The sequence below is a fragment of the Capra hircus genome, chromosome 19 (assembly GCF_001704415.2).
Source record: "Capra hircus breed San Clemente chromosome 19, ASM170441v1, whole genome shotgun sequence".
In the NCBI taxonomy this organism is placed as follows: Eukaryota; Metazoa; Chordata; class Mammalia; order Artiodactyla; family Bovidae; genus Capra; species Capra hircus.
Genome location: NC_030826.1, coordinates 47,558,822 through 47,580,691, shown reverse-complemented (window position 1 = coordinate 47,580,691; position 21,870 = coordinate 47,558,822). Strand labels below are relative to the sequence as shown.

General features: G+C 45.7%; 1 protein-coding gene across 3 annotated transcripts in view; it reads right to left on the bottom strand.

Moving 5' to 3' along the window:
* The window catches only part of MAP3K3 (mitogen-activated protein kinase kinase kinase 3), a 68,056-nt gene that overhangs the window by 8,792 nt on the left and 37,394 nt on the right, over positions 1-21,870 (bottom strand). For all 3 annotated transcript variants that reach the window (XM_018065331.1, XM_018065332.1, XM_018065330.1), the window contains 3 exons: positions 14,197-14,317; positions 4,673-4,806; positions 973-1,046 (listed from right to left, as the gene is read on the bottom strand). In XM_018065331.1, the coding sequence (XP_017920820.1) occupies positions 973-1,046; positions 4,673-4,806; positions 14,197-14,317 (329 nt within the window). The remainder of the gene's footprint in view (positions 1-972; positions 1,047-4,672; positions 4,807-14,196; positions 14,318-21,870) is intronic.

Sequence of the window (21,870 nt, the reverse complement as noted above, 5' to 3'; positions counted from 1 at the left end):
TTTACCAGTGCCTTCTTGCTCTTCTGCTTGGAAAGCCTAAAATAAGGCTTCAAATTGGATGCCAACAAGCAACTGTAACTGTGCTCTATGATGCCTGGAGGGAGACCACGCTCATCAGAGCACAGATCTGTTAGAAGAGACACAGTACAGACATGGCCAGGGTCAAAGGTGATTGTCCGTATGAGCAATTAATCAGTTCCACAAAGAGAAGAAAACCCTCCGAACTGTTCAGTGGCCTCTGACCACAGCCCTAAGCCCAGCCAGACATGGTCAAAATGTGCTCCTGGGCATGATGAGGTCAAAGAGAGAGACTGGCTGGATCAATGCCAAAGCCATCTCTAAACACCCCTGCTGACTGATGAACCAGCTCCACAGACTACGGGGTGTGTAAAGGACAGCACTTGTTCCCTCCCAAAGTGTAATAAGAACACAGCTGGTATATAAGATTACACACCAAGCAGGCAGCGTGGTAAGCTAGGCAGTCTGGATTATTTTGTTTTCTGGTTTTTATACCCCAGTTTCTTTTTCCACCAGAAACACTTGGAGGAAAGAAAAAAATGAAATTAAACCTACAGGTAATAATTCAATCTTGTCCCCAAAACACCGAAGGTCCACTGCTTCTCAGTCCAGACCTCAGCAATGAGGCCAGGGTTACCATGTAGTATGTGGGAAGTCAAAACACAAAAAGTGCTGGAAACAACGGAGCCAGCATTTCTCTATGTGAGCTGCTATTATGACCTATTACATCCATCTAATTATACAAACAGAACATTCTCCTGGTGTTTGGAAAATTAAGGAGAAGGCTCGGAATGCTAGCGAGAAGTTTCTTTTCCAAAAGCATGAGGTTCTAGCCATGGGCCTGCAGACCAGTGTCTAGTTCAGGGACACACACACTAGCTAACTCTATTTCCTTAGCTCATCAGTTCCAAAAATGCCTGTGCACCAACTCCCGAACTAGCCACAATCCCATACCTGTCTGCTGACCTGTCCAAGGACTGGCAGCTTCCCGACAAGGAGTTTTCAGCACTGCTCAGAGGATCCAGCATCTGCAAGGCAAGGCATACAGTAAAGCCCCAGCCCCAGCCAAGACCAGCAAACGGTCCTTTTTTTTCTCCCCAAATATGAAAGTGCCCTTTCTCTGCCTGGGCAGTGGGAAGAATGGTTAGGCAGGTACCGTTCTCCCCCACAGTCTGAAAGGCAAGTTTCCAGGAGTGAGAAAAATGCCTGGCTGGCATCCCAAGGCGCTCTGCCAGGACAGCAAAGCAGAGACGCTGCTTCTCTGGTTGGCATTTTCTTGGCTTGTGAATGCTGGAGCCTGGTGCTGGAGACGGTGCTACCCTGCAGAGGCTTCCAGTGTGTGTGGGTAGGACGGTGATGCTTCTGTTTACACTCCATAATTTATAATTTACAAAGACAAGGAGTGTCCTCGTTTCACAGATGAGCCACTGCAGGTCTGGAAAGGGGAGGAGTATTGTCTGAAGTCACGAAACAAGTCAGTGCACAACTGACACAGAATACAAGTTTCCCGGTTCCTGGTTCTCAGGCAGGGCCAACAGGTACCTATGTGAGTTGAAACGTTTCGCTGGCCCTTGGTCAAATGCAGTAACAAAAAGCCTTCAGATCAGCCTTTTATCCAACTGATCTCCCTTCATTTTGCTTGGGGGCGGGGGGGCAGTGAAGGGGTGTGTTCACTGTCAGAGAATTCATTATCTGAGATCCAAAGTCAAGCATTACATAGAGAAGCAGAGTATCAGAACTATGAGAATCCATGAACAACTTTCATAAAATTGGTTTCCAAGTCAAATGATCTCTTCCCATTTAATGCTGGAGACCCTCTCACCCATAATTTCACCCGTATATTGTCCTATGTGATTTTTTAAAAACTGCCAATCAAGGCAAATTAATTGCAAAGTAAAATCCCCAAAATCTTGCTAAGGAGATAAGATTTCCCCAAGTGGATAAAACCAACATGGGAAAGAATTGCTCCCAATCCAGAAAGTACATATTTGGCACAGTTAGATCAGATAACGGAAGAGAGAACAAGCAAGAATAACAACATGACAGGTGTGATGAAGGAGAAGAATACCAAAGGTTTAAGAGAGGCCACTGGAAAACACACTGAACCCTGTGAAGATTTCTGTTTAAAATAAAAAAAGGACCCTCTTTTCGGGACTTGCCCTGGTGGTCCCGCGGTTAAGACTCCATGCTTTCGTTGCAGGGGACGTGGGTTCGATCCCCAGTGGAACTATTATCCCATATGCCGCTCAGCCAAAAATAAACACCCTCTTCATGACAGTGCTGCAGAAGTCAAAGGGAAGGAAGTTATGCTGCATTAGCAAAATTTTGTTAGAAAAATCAAGCCAAAAAAAAAAAACCTAGCCTGAACCATGCTTTGTTCATTCTGAAAATTAGCAAATAGATGCAGCCATTGCTCAAATCTGATTAAAGAAAAAATAAAACAAACTTATCTTAGTTTCACTTTTCAAGAAAGTCCCAGTCGGATATTCTTTCACTACATACCATGCTGTTTTGGTCTCTGTTGAGTAGATTTATCTTGAATGGCCCATTACCAGCAGCAATTCTCTTCTGCTAAAGACGCGGACACTGAAGAAGGACCTAGTCATTCCCCCGCTGCCACCTTCCATGGCCTCTCTCTAAAGGCCTCTCCTCACTACAAGTCTAATACTCCCATGCCTTCCAGGGCCATGAAGGTAATGTAAAGAAGTAAAAGGACCAGGATATAGGACCATGGGGAAGGAAAGAGAGCAAAGGCAATCAAACTCATTAACAATCTCTGAGGTTTTACACCCAAGTTACCCCTCGTACAGCTGATGTCCAGAAGCACTCTGGTTAGAGAAAAAGGAAAGGATGGTCAGTAAGATAACCAAGAGGGGACTCTGCAGATAAAAGCACTCTAGGTCACTGTTCTAAACATAAATTATCTGGAAGGCAAGGCTACAGAAGAGAGCAGAAGCTGTATAAAAATGCTTCTCATAGCCTGTACAATTGAAACAATGCTGGAAAAGTCATAAGAATCAGTTTTAGGAAAAGTTGTAAGAATCAGTTTTTTTTGGCAAAATCCCCCATGTGTTGGTGCTGGCCTTCTACTGGATGCTTTTACCTTTAAGAAATTTCTCCTTTCAAGATCAAATTCCAAAAGTTTAGAAGACGTATCTTTTTCTTTGCAATCAAAGCAAGCTCACTGAAAAAACTTTAGAATGAAGCCAGAGATCTCATTCTTGCTGAGTTTACTAAGCCAAAGTGACATTTTCATCAAGTGAGCCAGAAGTTTAAAAAGCTAACCATCAAAATGGGTAAGCTACTGTAGTGAACACACCTTAAGATGACCCCCCACCCCGACGCCCCTTCCCTCAGTTGAGTCACAATCTTTCAGAACCCCTTCACCTGAGTATAGGTAGAACCTGTAATTCGCTTCTAGTCGATAGATCACAGCAAAGTGGATGGGATATTCATTCCCACAATTGTGTTATACTACATCAGACTCCATCTTTGCAGACTGGAGCAAGAGACTCTCCTGGCAGCCTGGGAGTGAGAGGGCCACACCGCTGGGAGCTGCAGCTGGCTTGCAAGAGCTCAGAGGGGCCCCTGGCTGACAGCCAGCAAGAAAATAGGGGCCACCATGCTACAACCACAAGACACTGACCAACAACCATGTGGACCTAGAAGGGAACCCCAAGCTTCAGGAAGAAATACAGCCTGGCTGACACTTAACTGCAGCCTTGTGCGACCCTGAGCAGAGAACCCAATCAAGTTGTGCCTGTATCTTAGACCCCAGGAAACTGTAAAAGAGTAAATGTCTGCTGTTTGTGCTGCTAAGCCTGTGGTAGTTTTACACAGCGACAGATAACTAATTTAGTTGTCTACTATCATAAAAGTTCACCCAAAGTAGCCAGTCCTACTTTGGACTGGTATACTCCCTACCTTTCATAAAGCAATAGCAAAACTAAAAGCTGGCTGATGGAAAAGAAAAAAAACAACCTGTGTGTTTAGGACTGGTCATACGTTCAGACTCAAGGAGTACCCAAACAGCAGAGCGGTGTTCTGCAGCCTGTGTGAGACCAGTGAGAGGACCGCAGAAGAGGGAAAAGCCATCAGGCGCACGTCCAGCACCAAGGAGGCCAGGTAGCTTAGCTCCTGTCTCTGGTGGAAGTCACTCAGTCGTGTCTGACTCTTTGTGACCCCCATGGACTATAGAGTCCATGGAATTCTCCAGACCAGAATACTGGAGTGGGTAGCTGTTCCCTTCTCCAGGGTATCTTCTCAACCCAGGGATCGAACCCAGGTCTCCCACATTTCGGGTGGATTCTTTACCAGTTGAGCCACAAGGGAAGCCCAAGAATACTGGAGTGGGTAGCCTATCCCTTCTTCAGTGGATCTTCCTGATCCAGGAATCGAACTGGGGTCTCCTGCATTGCAGGTGGATTCTTTACCAACTGAGCTATCAGGGAAACCCTGTCTTTGATAGGAATTGATATTTGGCCCTTAGAAAGGAAACATCCATACCTGGGGAGGCCTGGTTTACAAAAGAGCTACTGGATGGGACTCAAGTCCCTCACTTGCACACCATGTCCACTGAGGACCCCCCATTATAACCTTGGTCTGACACATCCCAGGACACACACCCTCTATATATAACCCAGACTATACTCACGCACTGCTCGCTGGTCTCCGGTATGAACTCCCCCTCGCTGTTGATGCTGGTGTAGGAGCCCTGCCGGGCGATGCGCTGCTGCCGCTCGGGCACATAGCCAGGGGGAGGCGAGCTTCGGCCGGGGTTCTGGGAGCCTAGGGCACAGAAACAAGACCCTTGATGGGAGAGCCCAGGACCCACAGCCTGAGAGGAGCAGACACGGAGCCAGCTTGGACCCAGCATCTGCTTGGTGGTGGAGAGCCCGTTTGGCTCTCTGAACATCCTGGAAGAGAGGGCGGGCCTCCTCCTAGCAAAGTGCTGGGGTTGAGGGAAACATCCTGAACCAGGCAGCTTCTCCCCCTAATCCAAGGTCCCTAAGAAGGAAGAAAACTCCTTAAGAGAAAAGTCAAAGAATGGTGGCAGGCTTTCTCTTTGAAAGAGAGTCTTTGAGGAGTTTAAAACTACTATTTTCAACATCCTTCAAAGAAGTGATTCCTTCATTCTTCTACACAAAGTCAGTCATTCAGAATATATGGATCATTCGGTTTGTAGGGAAGATATTTTAATGAATTCGCCACCAAGAGGAGTTGGTATTCCAAACTCTTATTGGATGCATCAACTCACACTCTCTCCAAGAACCACTTGGATTAGGTAGCTCAGGTGGGAAGCACCTGACACTCTCGGTAGCCTGGCTTCCCCACTTGACTCTAAAGTAGAGGCTTGAAACCAAACTGCTCTGAAAACATGTGTAGAATTATGCTGGATTTCCACTTTCAACACCTCACTCACAGCTACAAATTCTGAGATAAGGAGGTGCCTAAACCATGCCTTTCAAGTGATCTCAAACAACCCATGGAAGAAAGAGTCTGCTCAAGCTTTCTAAGCCCTGGCAGAAATTGATGCTGTTCAGAGTAGAAATTTAGTCATTTTCTTTCTTTTTTTTTTCTGGTCACCCGCACAGCATGTGGGATCTTGGTTTTCTGATGTGGGATCAAACCCACACAACCTGTAGTGAAAGCACATTCTTAACCACTGGACCACCAGGAAAGTCCTCCTTTTCTTTTTTTTCCTCTGTTACTTTGCCTTTAATCCTCACAACACTCCTACAGTGAAGGTGCACTGCTCATCCACCGTGTGCAGAAGCAGAAGCCAAGGCCCAAAGTCATATAGTGAGTGACTCAACGGTAGTGCTGCAGCCAGAAAACAGCCTTTGTGACTCCCAGTTCAGTTTGGGCAAGGCCATTTTGAGATTGTAATTTATTTCCAGAAAGGGCAGGCATACTGTTCAACACAGAGATGGAAACAAAAACTTCTCCCCAAGCTGGCCAGGCCATACATTCCCCAGAAGCAATCCAAACAGGAGTTGGGGGGATTCACCCATGGGGGAACACGACTGCCTTTCTGCAAGGAGCAGGAGCGAGGCTAATATGGGGATTCCTCAACAGCACAAGAGAAACTCAGGGCCACATTTACACTCAGATTCAGAGCTGTTCTGTCCATGGTCACTTGTAAGCTGGATGCAAGATGTCCTCTGGCCAACGGAGGGCTCAAAGGCAACAACAAGATGGAGGGAAGAGGAAATCAAATGGGAATTAGAAAGCTACTCCATTTTTGAGAGGGTCAGATGTCAAAGATCCAGGCAGCCAGCCATTTCTCTCCCCACTATACCATAAAATTCCAGTGTAACCATGGAAAAAAGGTGGCTTTCTTAAGCCTTCAGTTCAGTTCAGTCCAGTTCAGTTGCTCAGTCGTGTCCGACTCTGCGACCCCACGAATCGCAGCACGCCAGGCCTCCCTGTCCATCACCAACTCCCAGAGTTCACTCAGACTCACGTCCATCGAGTCAGTGATGCCATCCAGCCATCTCATCCTCTGTCGTCCCTTCTCCTCCTGCCCCCAATCCCTCTCAGCATCAGAGTCTTTTCCAATGAGTCAACTCTTCACATGAAGTGGCCAAAGTACTGGAGTTTCAGCCTTAGCATCATGCCTTCCAAAGAAATCCCAGGGCTGATCTCCTTTAGAATGGACTGGTTGGATCTCCTTGCAGTCTAAGGGATTCTCAAGAGTCTTCTCCAACACCACAGTTCAAAAGCATCAATTCTTCAGTGCTCAGCCTTCTTCACAGTCCAACTCTCACATCCAAACATGACTACTGGAAAAACCATAGCCTTGACTAGACAACCCCAAACAGCACAGTTCACTTTTTTAACACTTGGCTTACAAACATTAGCCAACTGCCTGCTTCCCACTTCCAGCCTTGGATAACATTCTAGTAGCTCACAAGTCCTATGGAAATCCAGTCCTATGTTGGCAACAATTTGTCAGCAGCAGAAGCAACACAAAGAAGTGAGCAAGGTATAGTGAGAAAAGCCTAAGCTTGAAAATCAGATGTTCAGAGCAGGTTTTGTCACTCATTAGCTGAATGATTTAAACTCTCACCTAAATTTCCTCACTTAGGAAAATGGGAAAAACTATCTACCTTATTGCCTTTTTTGGAAATTACAAATGAAATGTGGTAGCATAGGTACACACCTACATGCTAGAATTCCATTTGTTTCCTTCATTATATGTGGAGGAGATAACAGGTTAGACTCAAGACACATTCTGCCCTTCCAGGGTGCCTTCCTGTACTTCAGAAGTTAATCAGCTAGAAGCGATTAATTCTAAGACCTCCTTTAGGTTCAGCCAGTTGATGCACTTGTGTAGATTTAGATGGCTTCCTGAAATTCCTGCTGTTTCTGGGCACGGTCCCGGAAGCCTTGGTTTTTCTGCTGCAGCGTTAGCAGAGGCCTCACCTGTGGTTCCCAGTTGTCCTGATGTCAAGACACAGGTGCAGGGATCCCCGTGTACGTGGTGTGTGGACAGAGCAGAGGGGCCCTAATTCTGGATCTGGTGGTTTCCTCACTACAGGAGGAAGAGGAGCTCTGCAGCATTTTTAGACTTACTGAGTCTGTTTCTCACGCTTTGTGATTTTATAAGCCAGAATGTGCTTTAAATGCCTTCTTCCTGAAACTAGTCAGAGTGGATTCTGTTCTGTGCAACTCAACCCTGACCAATATATTCCAGAGTGAAAAGGTATTACATATTTGACCTAAAACAAACAAAAGATGTCTCTTATGATTAGAGAGAAAGAAAAACTCTTACTTAACTGATGAAATCCCACACATTGGTCCAAACTATCCCAAGACAGGCCCAAGTACCCTCAGTCTGTCACACAGAGTGTCTAGGGTGAGACCTCCTGGGACAAAAGATCCATGGCTCCTCGACACCCATTCTCTCTCCTCTACCAGCTACCACTGAACTCTCCCCTGGTTCTGCAGGTGGGATGGGACTAGCTCACATGAAGCCAGCACTACAGACCCAGGAGGGGCTGGGGGAAAACAGCAGAGGGTTTCTGAGCTTTTATTTCCAGCCAGAGACTTTCACTTTTTCCAATACACATTGCTGCCTGCTGAGAGCCAGCCTTGTTATCTGATGGGCAGTGGGCCAGGGGCTATTGTGCACAGGCCCACAGCTTGGGGCAGGAAAGGGAAGTCTCCCCAAACCAATGGCTATCAGAGGAAGCGAATGGAAAAATCAGGAGTTGGCAGAACTGCTCCAGAGCATTTTCAGTTTTGTTTTTATCTTCATTTCAGAAATTAGGGGCTAATGACACACACAACAGCCACTGAGGATGAGTGAGACAGGGACCAGAGCAGGACAAGATACTGACCATAGAGACTCACTGATGCTCACATGTTTACCAGTAGGACTGCAGCGAGCCAGGCGGCATGAGCACAGTGCCAGGCCGGATGCAGGCAACCCAGGTCCCAGCGGGCATGACAGGGAGAGTGGCTTGTCTGGGCCACCCTCCCTTGGCACTCCAGCCTGCTCCTGCTCTAGTCTCATCAGGCCACTCGTGCCAAGGGGCCCCCGTCATTACCAGCTGAAGCAAAAGAACAGACTGATAATCCTGTGTTTAAGGTGGCCGCAGCTTCCCACGAAGCCTCTCTACACAGGACTCACGCTGCCGGCTGGCCACATTCCTCCTTGATCCAGGGCAGCAGAGCTGGAGCAAAACTCTTACCCAGGATATGGCTGAGTTTTTTGCTCTGTTCTCTGACTCAAAGCTGAAAGAGAGGCTCCCAGACTTGAGCCTTTCTCATAGGAGACTCCTGTCAGGAAGCTGATGCAGTCAGGAAGTTGCCTCCACAGGGAGTTCTAGGGCTTTGGGTCAGTGTTAATGTGCAGGTCACTACAAGTACAAAGAGATAGCTGTTTTTGGCCATCAACTATTTTCTCTAAACCTGGTTCTCTCTTGGGGCGCTGATGAGGGGAGGAATCCAATCTTTTTTTTTCTTCATCAATGAAAACCTTAACCAATACATCCCCATTTCCTCACACTGGCCCAGGCTGTACAGAACAAAGCTCCTCGATACTGTCATCCCATGAGGCCCCAACACCCTGTGTCTCAACTTGCAAACCTCCCGTTTTGTTCTGAACTTGCTGCTACCACTGCACAGTTTCTGGTCTCATCCAGAATTGCAGAATTTTAAGCAAGGAGAAAAAGCCTGTGGGAGTGAAGGAAGCGGGCCGTTTGTTTCTGCGTTTGTGGTCACTGCCTCTGCAGCTCACTCCTGTAGATCTGTGCCAGGGCTGGAGGTCCGCCCTGAGTGCAGTTCTCTAACTCGTTACTGTCCAGGTGTCACTGTAAGGCATCTCATCCTTGCAACACTCCTCTCCGAGGACGAGGGCTGCCTTCCTCCTTACCCAGGCATTCTAAGCCCTCGGCCTGGACTCCCCCGTTGACTCTCAGCAGGACCCTAGGGTCCCCTCTTCACCGCCTCCAATCTCCTTTTCAGCTGTCTCTGTGACTCCCTTCATAAACAAACTCAGATCTCTAGCCTAAAAATAGCCTGACCTTATTTCTGCCACTCCCTTAAGCCACTAGCCCACCTCTTTTTTTTTTCTTTCATGGCCAAACCCTTTGAAAAAGAACTGATTGCCTCTACTCATCACCTACCCACTCCTGAGGGGTTGCAATCTGGCTTGCCCACTGCAGGTCGCAGTGGCAAGAAGAGGAGCAAAATGGAATGAGAACAGAGACAAAGGCACTTAAGAGGCGCTAGGCCAAATGCGAGTCAGATGTGGCAGGGCTGAGTCCTTTACTGAGGGCCTCAGGGCATCACCTGATGTATTACGGAAGAAACAGTGCTCGAGCTCTCAGTGCCAACGGTGGGTAGAATCTCCAGGGGCAAGGACACAAAATTCCATTTGCCTTGTCTGGAGATCTTCCCCAGGGGTCTCTCTTTTGGGTTAACATATTATCTAATAGGTTTTATTTTTGGTTTGGCGTGGTTTGTTTTTGTTTTTTTTTTTTTTTAAGCTAATGAGATTGAAAAAAACTGGAATTCAAGGTATGTATATTATGATGGGAAAAAACCAAAGGTGAACATGATAGCTTGTTTCAAGCATCTGAAAAGCTGTCATATGAAAGATGTTATCTGTGCTGCTCAAGAGGGCAGTACTAGAGTCAATGGGTAAAGTGAGAGAAGGCAGAATCTCAACTCAAAATAAGGACTAATCTCAAATAAAGAAAGTTGTCTCAAATTGGGTTGGGCTTCGCTGCACTTCCTCATTATTGAAAATGCCGCACTGGGAGATGAATGACCTGCATGTTCAGTTTTCCGCTCAATACCCACATGTTATGTTGATGTTGGTGGGGAAGGCAGGCCAAGAGACCCTCCTGTTGGTGGGGGTTGCACTGCTAAGGCTTCTCATCTGACCCCATTTGCATGGCTAGGACTTCTCCTGTCCCTCATGCTTAAACCCTAACTCCTCTCTTTCTGTTTCCTTCTATTCCAGAAGGCCCTACCCCATGATCAGCAGAGCGAGCAATCAGATGTGTGGGTGAAAAGGACAAGTCTTTACTCTTGGTCTGGCCTTTCCAACCTGGCTGGCGCCATGGAGGGCCTCCTTCCCACCCTGGCATACTCTCCCTCCTACCTCTCTGGCCACTCCTTTCCTGTGTCCTCCACAGGTTCATCCTCCTCTAACGGTCACTGTCTGGATTTCTAAGGCTCAGTCCTAGGGCCTCTTCTCTTCTTACTCTAGAGTATGTTTAGAAACTCTCATCTGGGCCCACGGCTTCAACTTGATAACATCCATTTTTCTCCTCTACCGCTGGTTTTCTCCCCTCTGAGCTAGAGATCTGCAGAGTTAGCTACCCATCTGCTGTCTTCTCTTGGCTGACTCAAATCCATCTCCAATTCAACCTGCCTAAAATTTCATGCCCTTCTCAGCACCTGAAACCAGGCTCACTTCTAATCTCTGTCTTGGTGAAAGGCACTGCCAGATATCCATAAACCAGTAACCTACCATCCTGCTCTCTCAACACCTGAAAATGCAATCCAATACCACAGTGGTTCTTAACCCTTCTGATCTTATAACCCTTTTTCACTTCTAAAATTGAGGACACCAAAGATCTTTTATTTATGGGGGTTATAACCAGTTGATATTCACTGTATTAGAAATTAGGGTCAGAAAGTTTAAAACACACTGATACACAAGCACACATTCCATTAGCCAGAGAGCAATGATACTACCCCCAAGCAGGTAACCTCTGGAAAATTCCTCTATTTGTGAGAGAATGAGTGAAAAGCCAATTGATGTCTTAGTATTATCATGAAAATAATAGGTTCTGATCTTGCAGATCCTAAATGGATCTCAGTGACCACCCCACCATCTCCCCAGACCACAATGCCATGTTCTAACGGCTTTACCTTCTAAATGTCTCAGATCCACCCGGTCCTTCCTCTTTACCTTCCATTACTAGTTTAATCCACGTTACTGTCTTCTTTCATCTGGACCACCACATAGGCTAATATGGCTTTCCCTTGGAGCCATGCTTGACCCTCTTGGATCGGCTCTCCACCCCTTATGTAGCTAGAGAAATCTTTCCAAAATAAAAATCCGAATACGTCACCCATTCCCCTTCACTTAAAAATCCTACAGTGGATTTTTCACTGCCTTCAACATAGGACTGAAATCTACCTGACAGTCCACAAGGCTCTGCCCCTCCTCCTCAGCCTCAGCCCATCCTCCTTGCCCGGTTCTCAGGTCTCCAGCCCTCAGGGCTTCCTTCTGTTTCTGAAACACATGGCACTCCCCTTTGCGTGAGGCCTCTGCAAGCGAAGCCAGGAACTCTCCTCCCTGTCCTTTTGAATAACTCCCATGCATGCTCTAGGTCACAGCCTAAGGCTTCACTGGCCCTAAAATCAGGTTATATCCTTTAGTTATATGTGCTAACACCACCACACACCTTTTTGGTCACAGCCTATAATTAGAGATGAATCACATCACGACAAGTGAGATCTGACCTCCTACAGGTATATAAGGGCCACAGGGACAGGAACTGTGTTTTTGATTTCCATGATTCCGGCACACAGCAGATACTCTAGGTAATTATTTCCTAAATGAACAAATGAGTAAAAATGCTGTTTGACAGGGAGAGAGATACCATAAGATAATGTGATAAGTGTTAGAACAGAGGTGGGAACCAGGGGTGAACACTCCCAGCAGCTGCCCACCGCCCACAGAGCAAGTCCACGTGCAGTTGAGGCTCCTTGGTCATGGCAGACATCCTTTCTTATCCTTCTCTATTTCTCCTTCACAGACATCAGTCCAGTCAGAAGGGTACGTGGGATCTCCACCAGCAGATCACTGAAATGACCTCTCCCCTCATCCTGGCCTATGGAAATCCTCCATAACCTCTAAAATTCCAGGTCATTCTAGTGAGACATAGCCTCTGCCACATCCCAGCTTTGCAAGTCTCTCTCATAATCCAGAACCACCTGGTGTTCTCAGAAGCCACCATCTTCTTTGGTGATCATGCCTGGCAGATGCCCCTTTCTGTGCCCGGAATATCTGTCTACATTTCATGCTCAGTAAATCTTCCCCTCATTTGTCATCTCTAATGTTCCCTCTCTTGTGAAAGCAAAGTCCTGGGCGGAGCTGGTTCTCCCTCCTCTGTGTCCCCATACCACCCGTGGCCTTCCAGGCGCCTCCACTGTAAGCCCCACACCAGCCTAGAGCCTGGGATATAATGCTGGCTGAAGGGAGGAACCCAGGATCTCTGCATGCTGGGAGGCTGTGTTGCCCACTCTGTATATAGACAGAACTCATTTGTAGAAATTTTACTCCTCAGCACTCTCAGACAAGGAAATTCCAAATCGGGCCCCTACGACAATGATCAACCATTTACATTTAGCCCCCACCTGCACACACGTCACAGGCACTTGCTTAGGAGCAGGAGGCCAGATCACTGCCCAGCGTCAGTACTCACTGCTTCCTCCACAAAGGAGCAGTGCTGCCCCGCTGCAGCCCCTTGGTGTCTACAAGGGCTCTAGAACAGAGGCGAAACTAACAGAGATATGCAGGTTCCTGGACACCTGGATTCTAGGGCCAGAGATGCTCTGGATAAGGTCTCCCTGCTGGGGTACTTGCTCTCCCCTCAACCAGCTTACTGTAAGTACACCAATCATCCACAAGGCTATGGAAATATGAAATGCATATATGGACTGCCAGCTTGGCAACACTGACTACCAGAGTTTGCTCGGGCTCCAGAAATTACTCAGTGAGGCAGAGTCAGTGCCTCAGCAGCACAATCTTTCTGCTGCTCCCTGGGGAGGCTTCTCATTCCCACACAAGCTCCATGACAGGACTGATGCTCAGAATGTAGCCCCCCACCCTGTCCCGCCCTGCTGCCAGCTCCGCTCCAGATCTCCAGAGAGCAGTTCAGTTTGATGCAATTCTACCCGCCCAGAGAGAACCTGTATGGACAGCAGCAGGGGTTCCAGCAACATCAGGGCAGCAACCTCAATGCAAATGCTGACAAGGCCAGACTTCCCCCTTGAAACAAATTACACAATTCAAAAAAAGAGCTTTCTCCTCAAATGTGGAAAAAGGAATCCAGAGCAAAACTGGACTGCCTGGTGTAATGCACAGACCTGATTTAGATTTCTTTCCCAGGAAGGCCTGGCAGCAGCTACATATCTTTCTTACTAATGAGCCAACTGTACATATTACGTTAGTAGTCTCCTGTCCTCCCAGACAACTTAAGACGCTCCAGGAGTTTTGTTGGTCTGCATCTTCCGTGAAGTATCAGAACTCCTGGAACCATAAGCAAGAGGCTTGATATCAAAACTCAAACTTGGACCTGACTTCTACCTCCACAAGTCCTTAGTCTTTTGGGGAAAGTATGGTCAGAAGTGAGGGTCCACTGCCACTGAAGGTCCTCAAACAGATGTTTGAGATCACTTTTTCGGGGCTGTTGAAAAGGACCTGATTACCCCACCACAGCAAGACAGCATAAGGGTCAGGACTCCATCCCAATCATATCCCTATTTCTTTTCCCCAAAGAAAGGCATGGAAGATTATTCCAAACAGCGCAGCAGTCAATATTATGTTTGATGACTGTTTTCTAATTAATAATTATTTTTTAAAAGAATATTTTAAAAAAACATAGGCAGATAGATAAGAGGAAAAAAAAGGGATGAGATACTCACTGACGGAGAGGTGCCTGCTCCTGGACTCAGGGGGCTGGTAGATGGTATTTACATCTCCCGCAGACTGGGAAGCTTTGATTCGCACTTGCCTGGACACCCCGGAGTGGGGAGAGGAACTGGTCTGCAAGATAAGAGGAAAAAGGCAGCTCACTAAGGAGGCAGGCTGAGAAATGCCCCCTCGCCCCTCCCTGGAACTTTACCATGCTTTCAGCCACCTTCGTGCTTTCAGTGCATGAGCTTCTCAGCTTTCCCCAAAACCTCACTCCGCAATCAGATCTGGCCCATCACTATTTGCTCAACGTCATTTTACAGTTTCACTAACAGACAGCACTGATACCCAGTGCTCCAATGTAATAGGTGATGACCCAGACACACAGGAACACCAGGCATTCCTGTAGCAATGTGCCAAACAGAAAACAGCTGTAAATATCCTCTCACAAAACTCTCTGAAGGGTTGGGGAGAACAACAGGAAAAGCAGATTATCTCAGCAGCGAGATCACCTGTTGTGTGGGGGTTCACCGTGGACAATGATGGCCACCTCTGCATCAAAAACTCTGGTTGATACAACATTTTAAAAATAACGTGATATGCTTCTTCTTCCCCCACCATCATTGCTCCCTGAAAATTAGGGTACAACGAGCTTGGCTACTTCATGTTCCTGGAGTTTACGTGTGAACCATCTTGGGACTGTGTTCATCTCAGAAAGACTATCACAGGTACCATGCTGCCAGAGGTCAAGGACTTCAGGACAGGGTCAGCAGCCTTGCTACATCCACCCCACTTTGCACTGACTCAGATGGGCCACGAGGTAAGCCCTAGAGAGAAAACAAAGCAATAAAAGGGGGCCTGGCATAAGAAAGTTTACAGCTGAAGCCTGAAGGGGAACAAGTGATGTCAGGCTGTGCTCATAAGTAGAGCGCTATGGAGAGTGGGAGCTCAGAATTTATAAATAACTTGGGTCAAAATTTCTACTTGTTTCTCTTTTTCTCTCTCTCACACCCACCTCCCATAAGAAAAAAAAAAAAGTGCGACCAAAACAAACTATCCTGTCCTCCAGGAAAAAGGCTTCCCGCACGCGTTCAGGGGTAGGGTCCAGCTGCCAAGCAGCCTCCTCTGGTCTCCCCGCGCCAGACCTGATCACATGCTGGCTGTCCTGACACACTGTCCTGCTCTAACGGGAAGTCAGAACCAAGGGGAAGTGAGTGTTCTTGCTGAAGCCTCCGATGTGCAATAGCTCTCCGCCAAGGGTCAGAAAGGAAAAAACAATCAAAGCCACACGCTGGGGAAGCAGGTCAGTAAGGGGCACAGAAAGGCTACAGCCCTGCAGTCAGAAAGAGAAGAGCTGTGCAGAGCACTTCAAGGACACCTGCTGAGACACAGGGCCTGACACGGAGTGGGAACTCCGTACATCTCGGCAACACAATCTGAAATTACTGAAGAATATAAATCTTAGTCTCTCAATTTTCAAATCTAAAAGCTGAGACAGGAAATGAGGTTCAATAGCTGGCACAAGCATAGGTTTCTAAGAGGAAAGGCTGACTGCAGCACCACTTTGGAAAACAGATGAAGGGAATCAGCGAAGGTTTCCGAGCAGGGCTTCTCACATTGCCACGTGCACACAAACCGCCTGGGACTTTGTTCAAATGCAAGATTCTGATTCAGGTCTGGGGTGAGACTGAGGATCTGCATTTCTGACCAGCTTTCAGGGGATGTTGATGAGGTGGTACCTGGACCACACTCAGAGCAGTGAGGTCCTGGGAGGTGAGTCATATTTGGTTTAAAGCAGTGGTTCTCAGCCCCATCTACCCAGCAGAACTGCCTGTGGGGTTTTTAACACCTCAGACCAACAACAGCAGACTCTCTGGGGGTAAGGCCCAAGGACTGGTATTTTTAAAATCTCCCCCAAGTGTTGGAAATATTCGGTCAAGTTCGAAAAACCCTGATTTTAGGAATGACAAGAGAAAGACATGGTAAACAAAAATGAGGATGCAGCAAGGATTCAAGGAACCTGGAACAAGACCTAGAAGTGGGAAAGAGAGGGAGGAAGGTGGGACTAGGAAAAAATAAAAGTGCCTGCAGAGAGTGAAAGGAGTCCCAATGGGTGCAAAGTGTGTAGCTGGTAGAACATTCTAGAAACAGCAAATAGAAGGCACTCGACCATTTTGTGAAAACCTCACTGAAAGACTCTGTGGGTAGCAGTGTGCTCTGGCCGACACAAACAACATGAAATGTCACCAGGGAACCATGTGCACAGACTGCAGTCACTGGAAACCAGGAGATCAGCAAAAAAAAAGATTATAAAAGTTGACCCACAAATTATCTTGATAAAAGATTTAGTGTATCAGACAAAAGGAGCAGTTGAACTCAATGATGCAGGGGGAAAAAAGGGGTAACCATGTGCTTGGTTTAGTTTGGTTCATGGAACGTGAGCTGAGAAGTGGCTCTCTGGATCTCAGTGGCCCTCTGTTTCAATGGTGGCACCAAGAGACATTTGCATGGAAGACCATGATAGTTATGATCACTGTGGGAGCATCCAGATTATTCAATAAATTCACAGTTTTTAACACACATGAATTTATTAAAAGTCTGAAAAAATCTGCTTTGAAGCTATACAACTTGAATAAAGGATGACATGTTTATGTTTCTTAAATTCTTATTTCCTTTTTGTTCTCTGATAATCCTCATACTCAAGGGGTTCATTCAAACTGAGATGAGGTGAACAGATCTGTGCTCTTACTGTCCCCACTCTTCAGTGCTACACAGACTTTGCCTAAAGGAATGTATACTTCAGCTCCCTTTCCTGACTAGAGTTCCAGGCATTTTAGGCTGTTCACGTAAAAAACTAATCCCAACTTCATAAAAATTTGTCTTGTCTTGGACCTTTCTTAGCCCAGTTCCCTTCTAAGTTGAGAAAGGAAGCAAAGGGGGAGAGAGTGACACATATCACAGGTTTTCCTCATGGGCAACATTACATTTCCTGTTCTGCTTCTAATGAACTGTGGGAGAACCTGGGTGAGGATTTCCAGAACTATAATAATTTCCAAAGACTACTATAATAATCCTAATAATAAAGGATCTTACAATAATTCTAAGATCCTTTTCCTGGATGGTGTCTCATATGTACTGGACTGCAGTCAGAACATCTGGGCTCGAGACCAACTCTGTCACTATTACCTGCTTCACCCAGGGCAAATCACTCTAGGCCTCAGTTTCCCTAGGTATAGATTAGCAATAACCAGGATCCCTCAAAGTCACAAAAATCAAATGAGAAAATAAAGTACCTTAGACACGTAAAATGTAATAATTTTTATTTATTTGTTAGCCGTGCTACTGGCTTGTGGGATCTTGGTGCTCTGACTAGTGATTGAACCCTCACCCTCACCAGTGAAAGCATGGAGTCCTAACCACAAGACTGCCAGGGAATTCCCAAATGTGTAATGATTTTTAAACAGGGCCAGACTAAAAATATTCTAGCCACCAAGTTTTGTTCCAACTTCCTGCACTAGCCCCATTATTCTTAGAAAAATAAGAAGAATTATCATTTAGAGTATCCTGGATATTTAGTTTTTATAATATTTATAAGTGACAAGATAATGCTGAGTTTGAGATTATCTTATGACGGTGGAAAATCTGGAAAGTTATACGAAGGTCAAGAGCTTTAGAAGGATAAATTAAGAGTTAGATGAACACATGCTTAGAAAAGCAGTCTGTAATAGCAAACAGCTGAGAGTTGATGGCCCAAGGCAGAGGTCTAGGGCAGTGAGAACTACTGAAGGAGGGAGGTGGTCAAGTATCTTAAAATGGCAGTAAAATCAAGGCTAGAGAAACGTTCCTCAGACTAACAGAAGTTCTGTGATTACCAAAATCCAAGTGTTCTCAAGTGAAAACAATACTGAAGTCTAAGACATGGCTTTGGCCAGGTGAGATGGGAGGAGTATGACTATCCACCTTGCTGAGGGATGAAGACAGAGGAAAGGCTAAAATCTGTCATAGAAAGACCAATAAAAAAGGAATCCACAGAGAAGAGACAGTACATTTAAAAACAAGAATGAGAAGGGAAGTAAAGGTTCAGTTCAGTTCAGGTCAGTTGCTCAGTCGTGTCCGACTCTTTGCGACCCCATGAATCACAGCACGCCAGGCCTCCCTGTCCATCACCATTTCCCGGAGTTCACTCAAACTCATGTCCATCGAGTTGGTGATGCCATCCAACCATCTCATCCTCTGTCGTCCCCTTTTCCTCCTGCCCCCAATCCCTCCCAGCATCAGAGTCTTCCAATGAGTCAACTCTTTGCATAAGGTGGCCAAAGTGCTGGAGTTTCAGCTTTAGCATCACTCCTTCCAAAGAAATCCCAGGGCTGATCTCCTTTAGAATGGACTGGTTGGATCTCCTTGCAGTCCAAGGGACCCTCAAGAGTCTTCAATACCACAGCTCAAAAGCATCAGTTCTTCAGTGCTCAGTACAACTCTCACACCCATACATGACCACTGGAAAAATCATAGCCTTGACTAGACGGACCTTTGTTGGCAAAGTAATGTCTCTGCTTTTCAATATGCTATCTAGGTTGGTCATAACTTTCCTTCCAAGGAGTAAGCGTCTTTTAATTTCATGGCTGCAGTCACCATCTGCAGTGACTTTGGAGCCCAAAAAATTAAAGTCAGCCGATGTTTCCCCATCTATTTCCCATGTAGTGATGGAACCAGATGTTCAGATGGTAACAAAAGGTTAATGAGGTGATAGGCTGCTAAAATTGAAGGAAACTATAGAGAACAAAGTAGCTGACAGTGATCATCAAGAGGGGATGAAGACCGGGGTGATGTGGTGTCCTGAAGAAGTGTTATGTAGAGTATGATCTATGGGCTGGTGCCAGGCTCCAACCTGTGGTGAACCAGTCCTCTACAATTTAAGTACTGAAATGAAGAGTAACTTGCTAATAAACACTTTGGTAACAATTTGGCAGAGTGACTTATGCCTATTGAATCTAACAATAAAAATCGTGGGCTTATGTTTTGTCTCTAGTTAATTTGTCCACTTTTCAGTTTTTGCGTTTTTTAAAAAGAACTGGTCTACGACAGATTGGAAACTAGAAGAACAAAAGTGAGATTTCATTACAGAGAAGCACTCTTCTAAGGGTAGGACACCTGCTGCTGCTGCTGTTGCCGCTAAGTCACTTCAGCCATATCCGACTCTGCAGCCCCACAGACGGCAGCCCACCAGGCTCCGCCGTCCCTGGGATTCTCCAGGCAAGAACACTGGAGTGGGTTGCCATTTCCTTCTCCAATGCATGAAAGTGAAAAGTAAAAGTGAAGTCGCTCAGTCGTGTCCAACTCTTAGTGACCCCATGGACTGCAGCCTTCCAGGCTCCTCCATCCATGGGATTTTCCAGGCAAGAGTACTGGAGTGGGGTGCCATTGCCTTCTCCAACACCTGAGCACATAGCAATTTTGGATCATGATACTTCTGTTTACAAAGAAGCCTGAAGTCTAGTTGAGGAAGTCCCCAAGGAAAGATTTCATCACCACCAATACTGTTAGTCTTAAATGTAAATCTTTATAAATGCCAAAAAATAGGAGCAGCTTAAGCATTCTAACAGTAGCAAAACTGGTTACTGAATAAAATTATGGTCTATCCACTCAAGGGACTTCTGCATCCTTATAAATTATAATCATGAAGACTGTATATTAACAGAAAAATGTACATGACAATAAGTGAAAAATTAAATTAGAAAACTGCATAAATACCATGACAACACTTAAAAGTGTGTATACATATGGCCAAAGAGAAACATATGCAAAAATCAATGTTTTGGTGCTAGAATTATGTAAGACAATCCTTTTTTATTATTTTAACTTTACAGTAAGTTGCACTGACTTTATAATTTTTAAAATATACATCCTTACAAAGAGAGGCATCAATATGGAATTTATTTCATGCAACATCTAATATAATGCCATGAGTGTCAGAGATCAGATGGTCACCTTTCATACAGCTCTGGGTGCTGTAGTAGCACCTGCAGCTGAGTGCACCCTTTGATGGATGCGGAGGCAAATGTATAGAATCAGTTGTCTGAAGTTTCGCATCAGTGGAATGGAGGGATCACCATCAGGGTTGCTGGCTCCTAGTTAAACCATCACGTCATTAAATTTCAATTCCAGCTTCTTCTGTAAAGAAGAGGTTTGCTAAAGATGGTCTCTACTTGACTGTTGCTAACATTTCAAGTAGTCACTGTTGCTCTCTTAGGAAGATGGGCTCCAGAACAATAAGATACAGCTCCAGTTCTCAAGGACCTTACAATCTTCTGGGATAAAATTTACAAATACACAACAACTTTAGGGCAATTACTAAGCAACCTATAAACTAGTGTGCAAATTATATCCAAAGACTAAAGGAAAGGGGAATAATCAATATGGCCTCAGTCAAGAATACTGACCAAACTGTAGCAGGTAAATCAAGCTAGAACCTAAAAAAGGCTGACAACCATGGTCTGGGAAAAAGGAAGAAAGAACTGCAGAAGAAGGGAAGTATGCTGAAGAACTTGGAAAGATGAGACTGGGGAGCTGAAAGAAGGATAGTTAGTGAAAACCCTTGGGTGTGAGGCTACATTTAGATCTTACAAGATGGGCAACGGGGAAGGACTTCAAGGAGAAAGGAAGGAAGCGGGACAGAGAAATGAAGGAATAAAGTTTACATTTCACTTCAGAATACTTCCCAAAACACACTCAGAAAAAAAAGACACTGGGAAAGAGAAGACCAGTCTCGTGTGCAAGGACACTTCTGTAGTATTAGAAAACATCTTTATTCTAAGGCTTCCTAACTACATTCTTCTGTGTCTTTCCCTAATCAAGAGACATTCTAAAGTCTCTTCAAAAATAAAGCACCATTCCCTCTAAATTCTGTCCGGTATAGGACATCCACAGTTCTCAGGCAGCAACACTAGCTGTCCACAGTTGGCTGTTTTCAAGCATACGGAAAGGAAAGAACACCAAAGAAAACTTCAGGGATGTGTATGTGAAGAAAACTGGTAGAAGAATCAGACAGAAGACAGATACAGATTACAAGCATTCTTGTGAAACGTAGGCCCTTGGGGATTCTTTAGGAAAGGAAACTATAAGGAAAAATCCCCAAGTTCTGAAGATCCCTAAGATTGCTGCCGTTTGGTAAGGCAGCAGATGCTAACTTACCAGAGGCTCTTTAGTCTATGAACTTTTTCCCACTGAACAGAAGGGAAAAGTGTGTTTTCTACATGTGTCCCAGGGGAAAGTCACAGTTGCCGAGGAGTTGTGGGAGTTGGGTTCACAAAGCATGACAGTCTCAAATCCTTGAAAGCCTTTTCTAATCAGCACCCCCACGCTAAGCAAATCTCCCTTGCTGGGGTCCATGTCTAGTTTAAAATTAAAAAAACACATTAACTATAGAGAAAAAGAATCCTCTCCTTTATCATAAAATGCTTTCCTTCCTCCCACACCACAAGCCAAGTAACCTTCAGCTGCAACTTTGACACTGATGGTCTGGCTTTGCAGTAAAACCAAATGCAGAAGGCTAGCTGGCTGCTGACCCAGTGGGCTAGACCACACTTATGTTCTCGCTTTAGCAGTGACAGAGGAACACAAAACTCTGTCAAGGAAGAACGTGAACTCCTGAAGGACAGCAAGCTGTGTCTTCAGGGCAGGAGCTA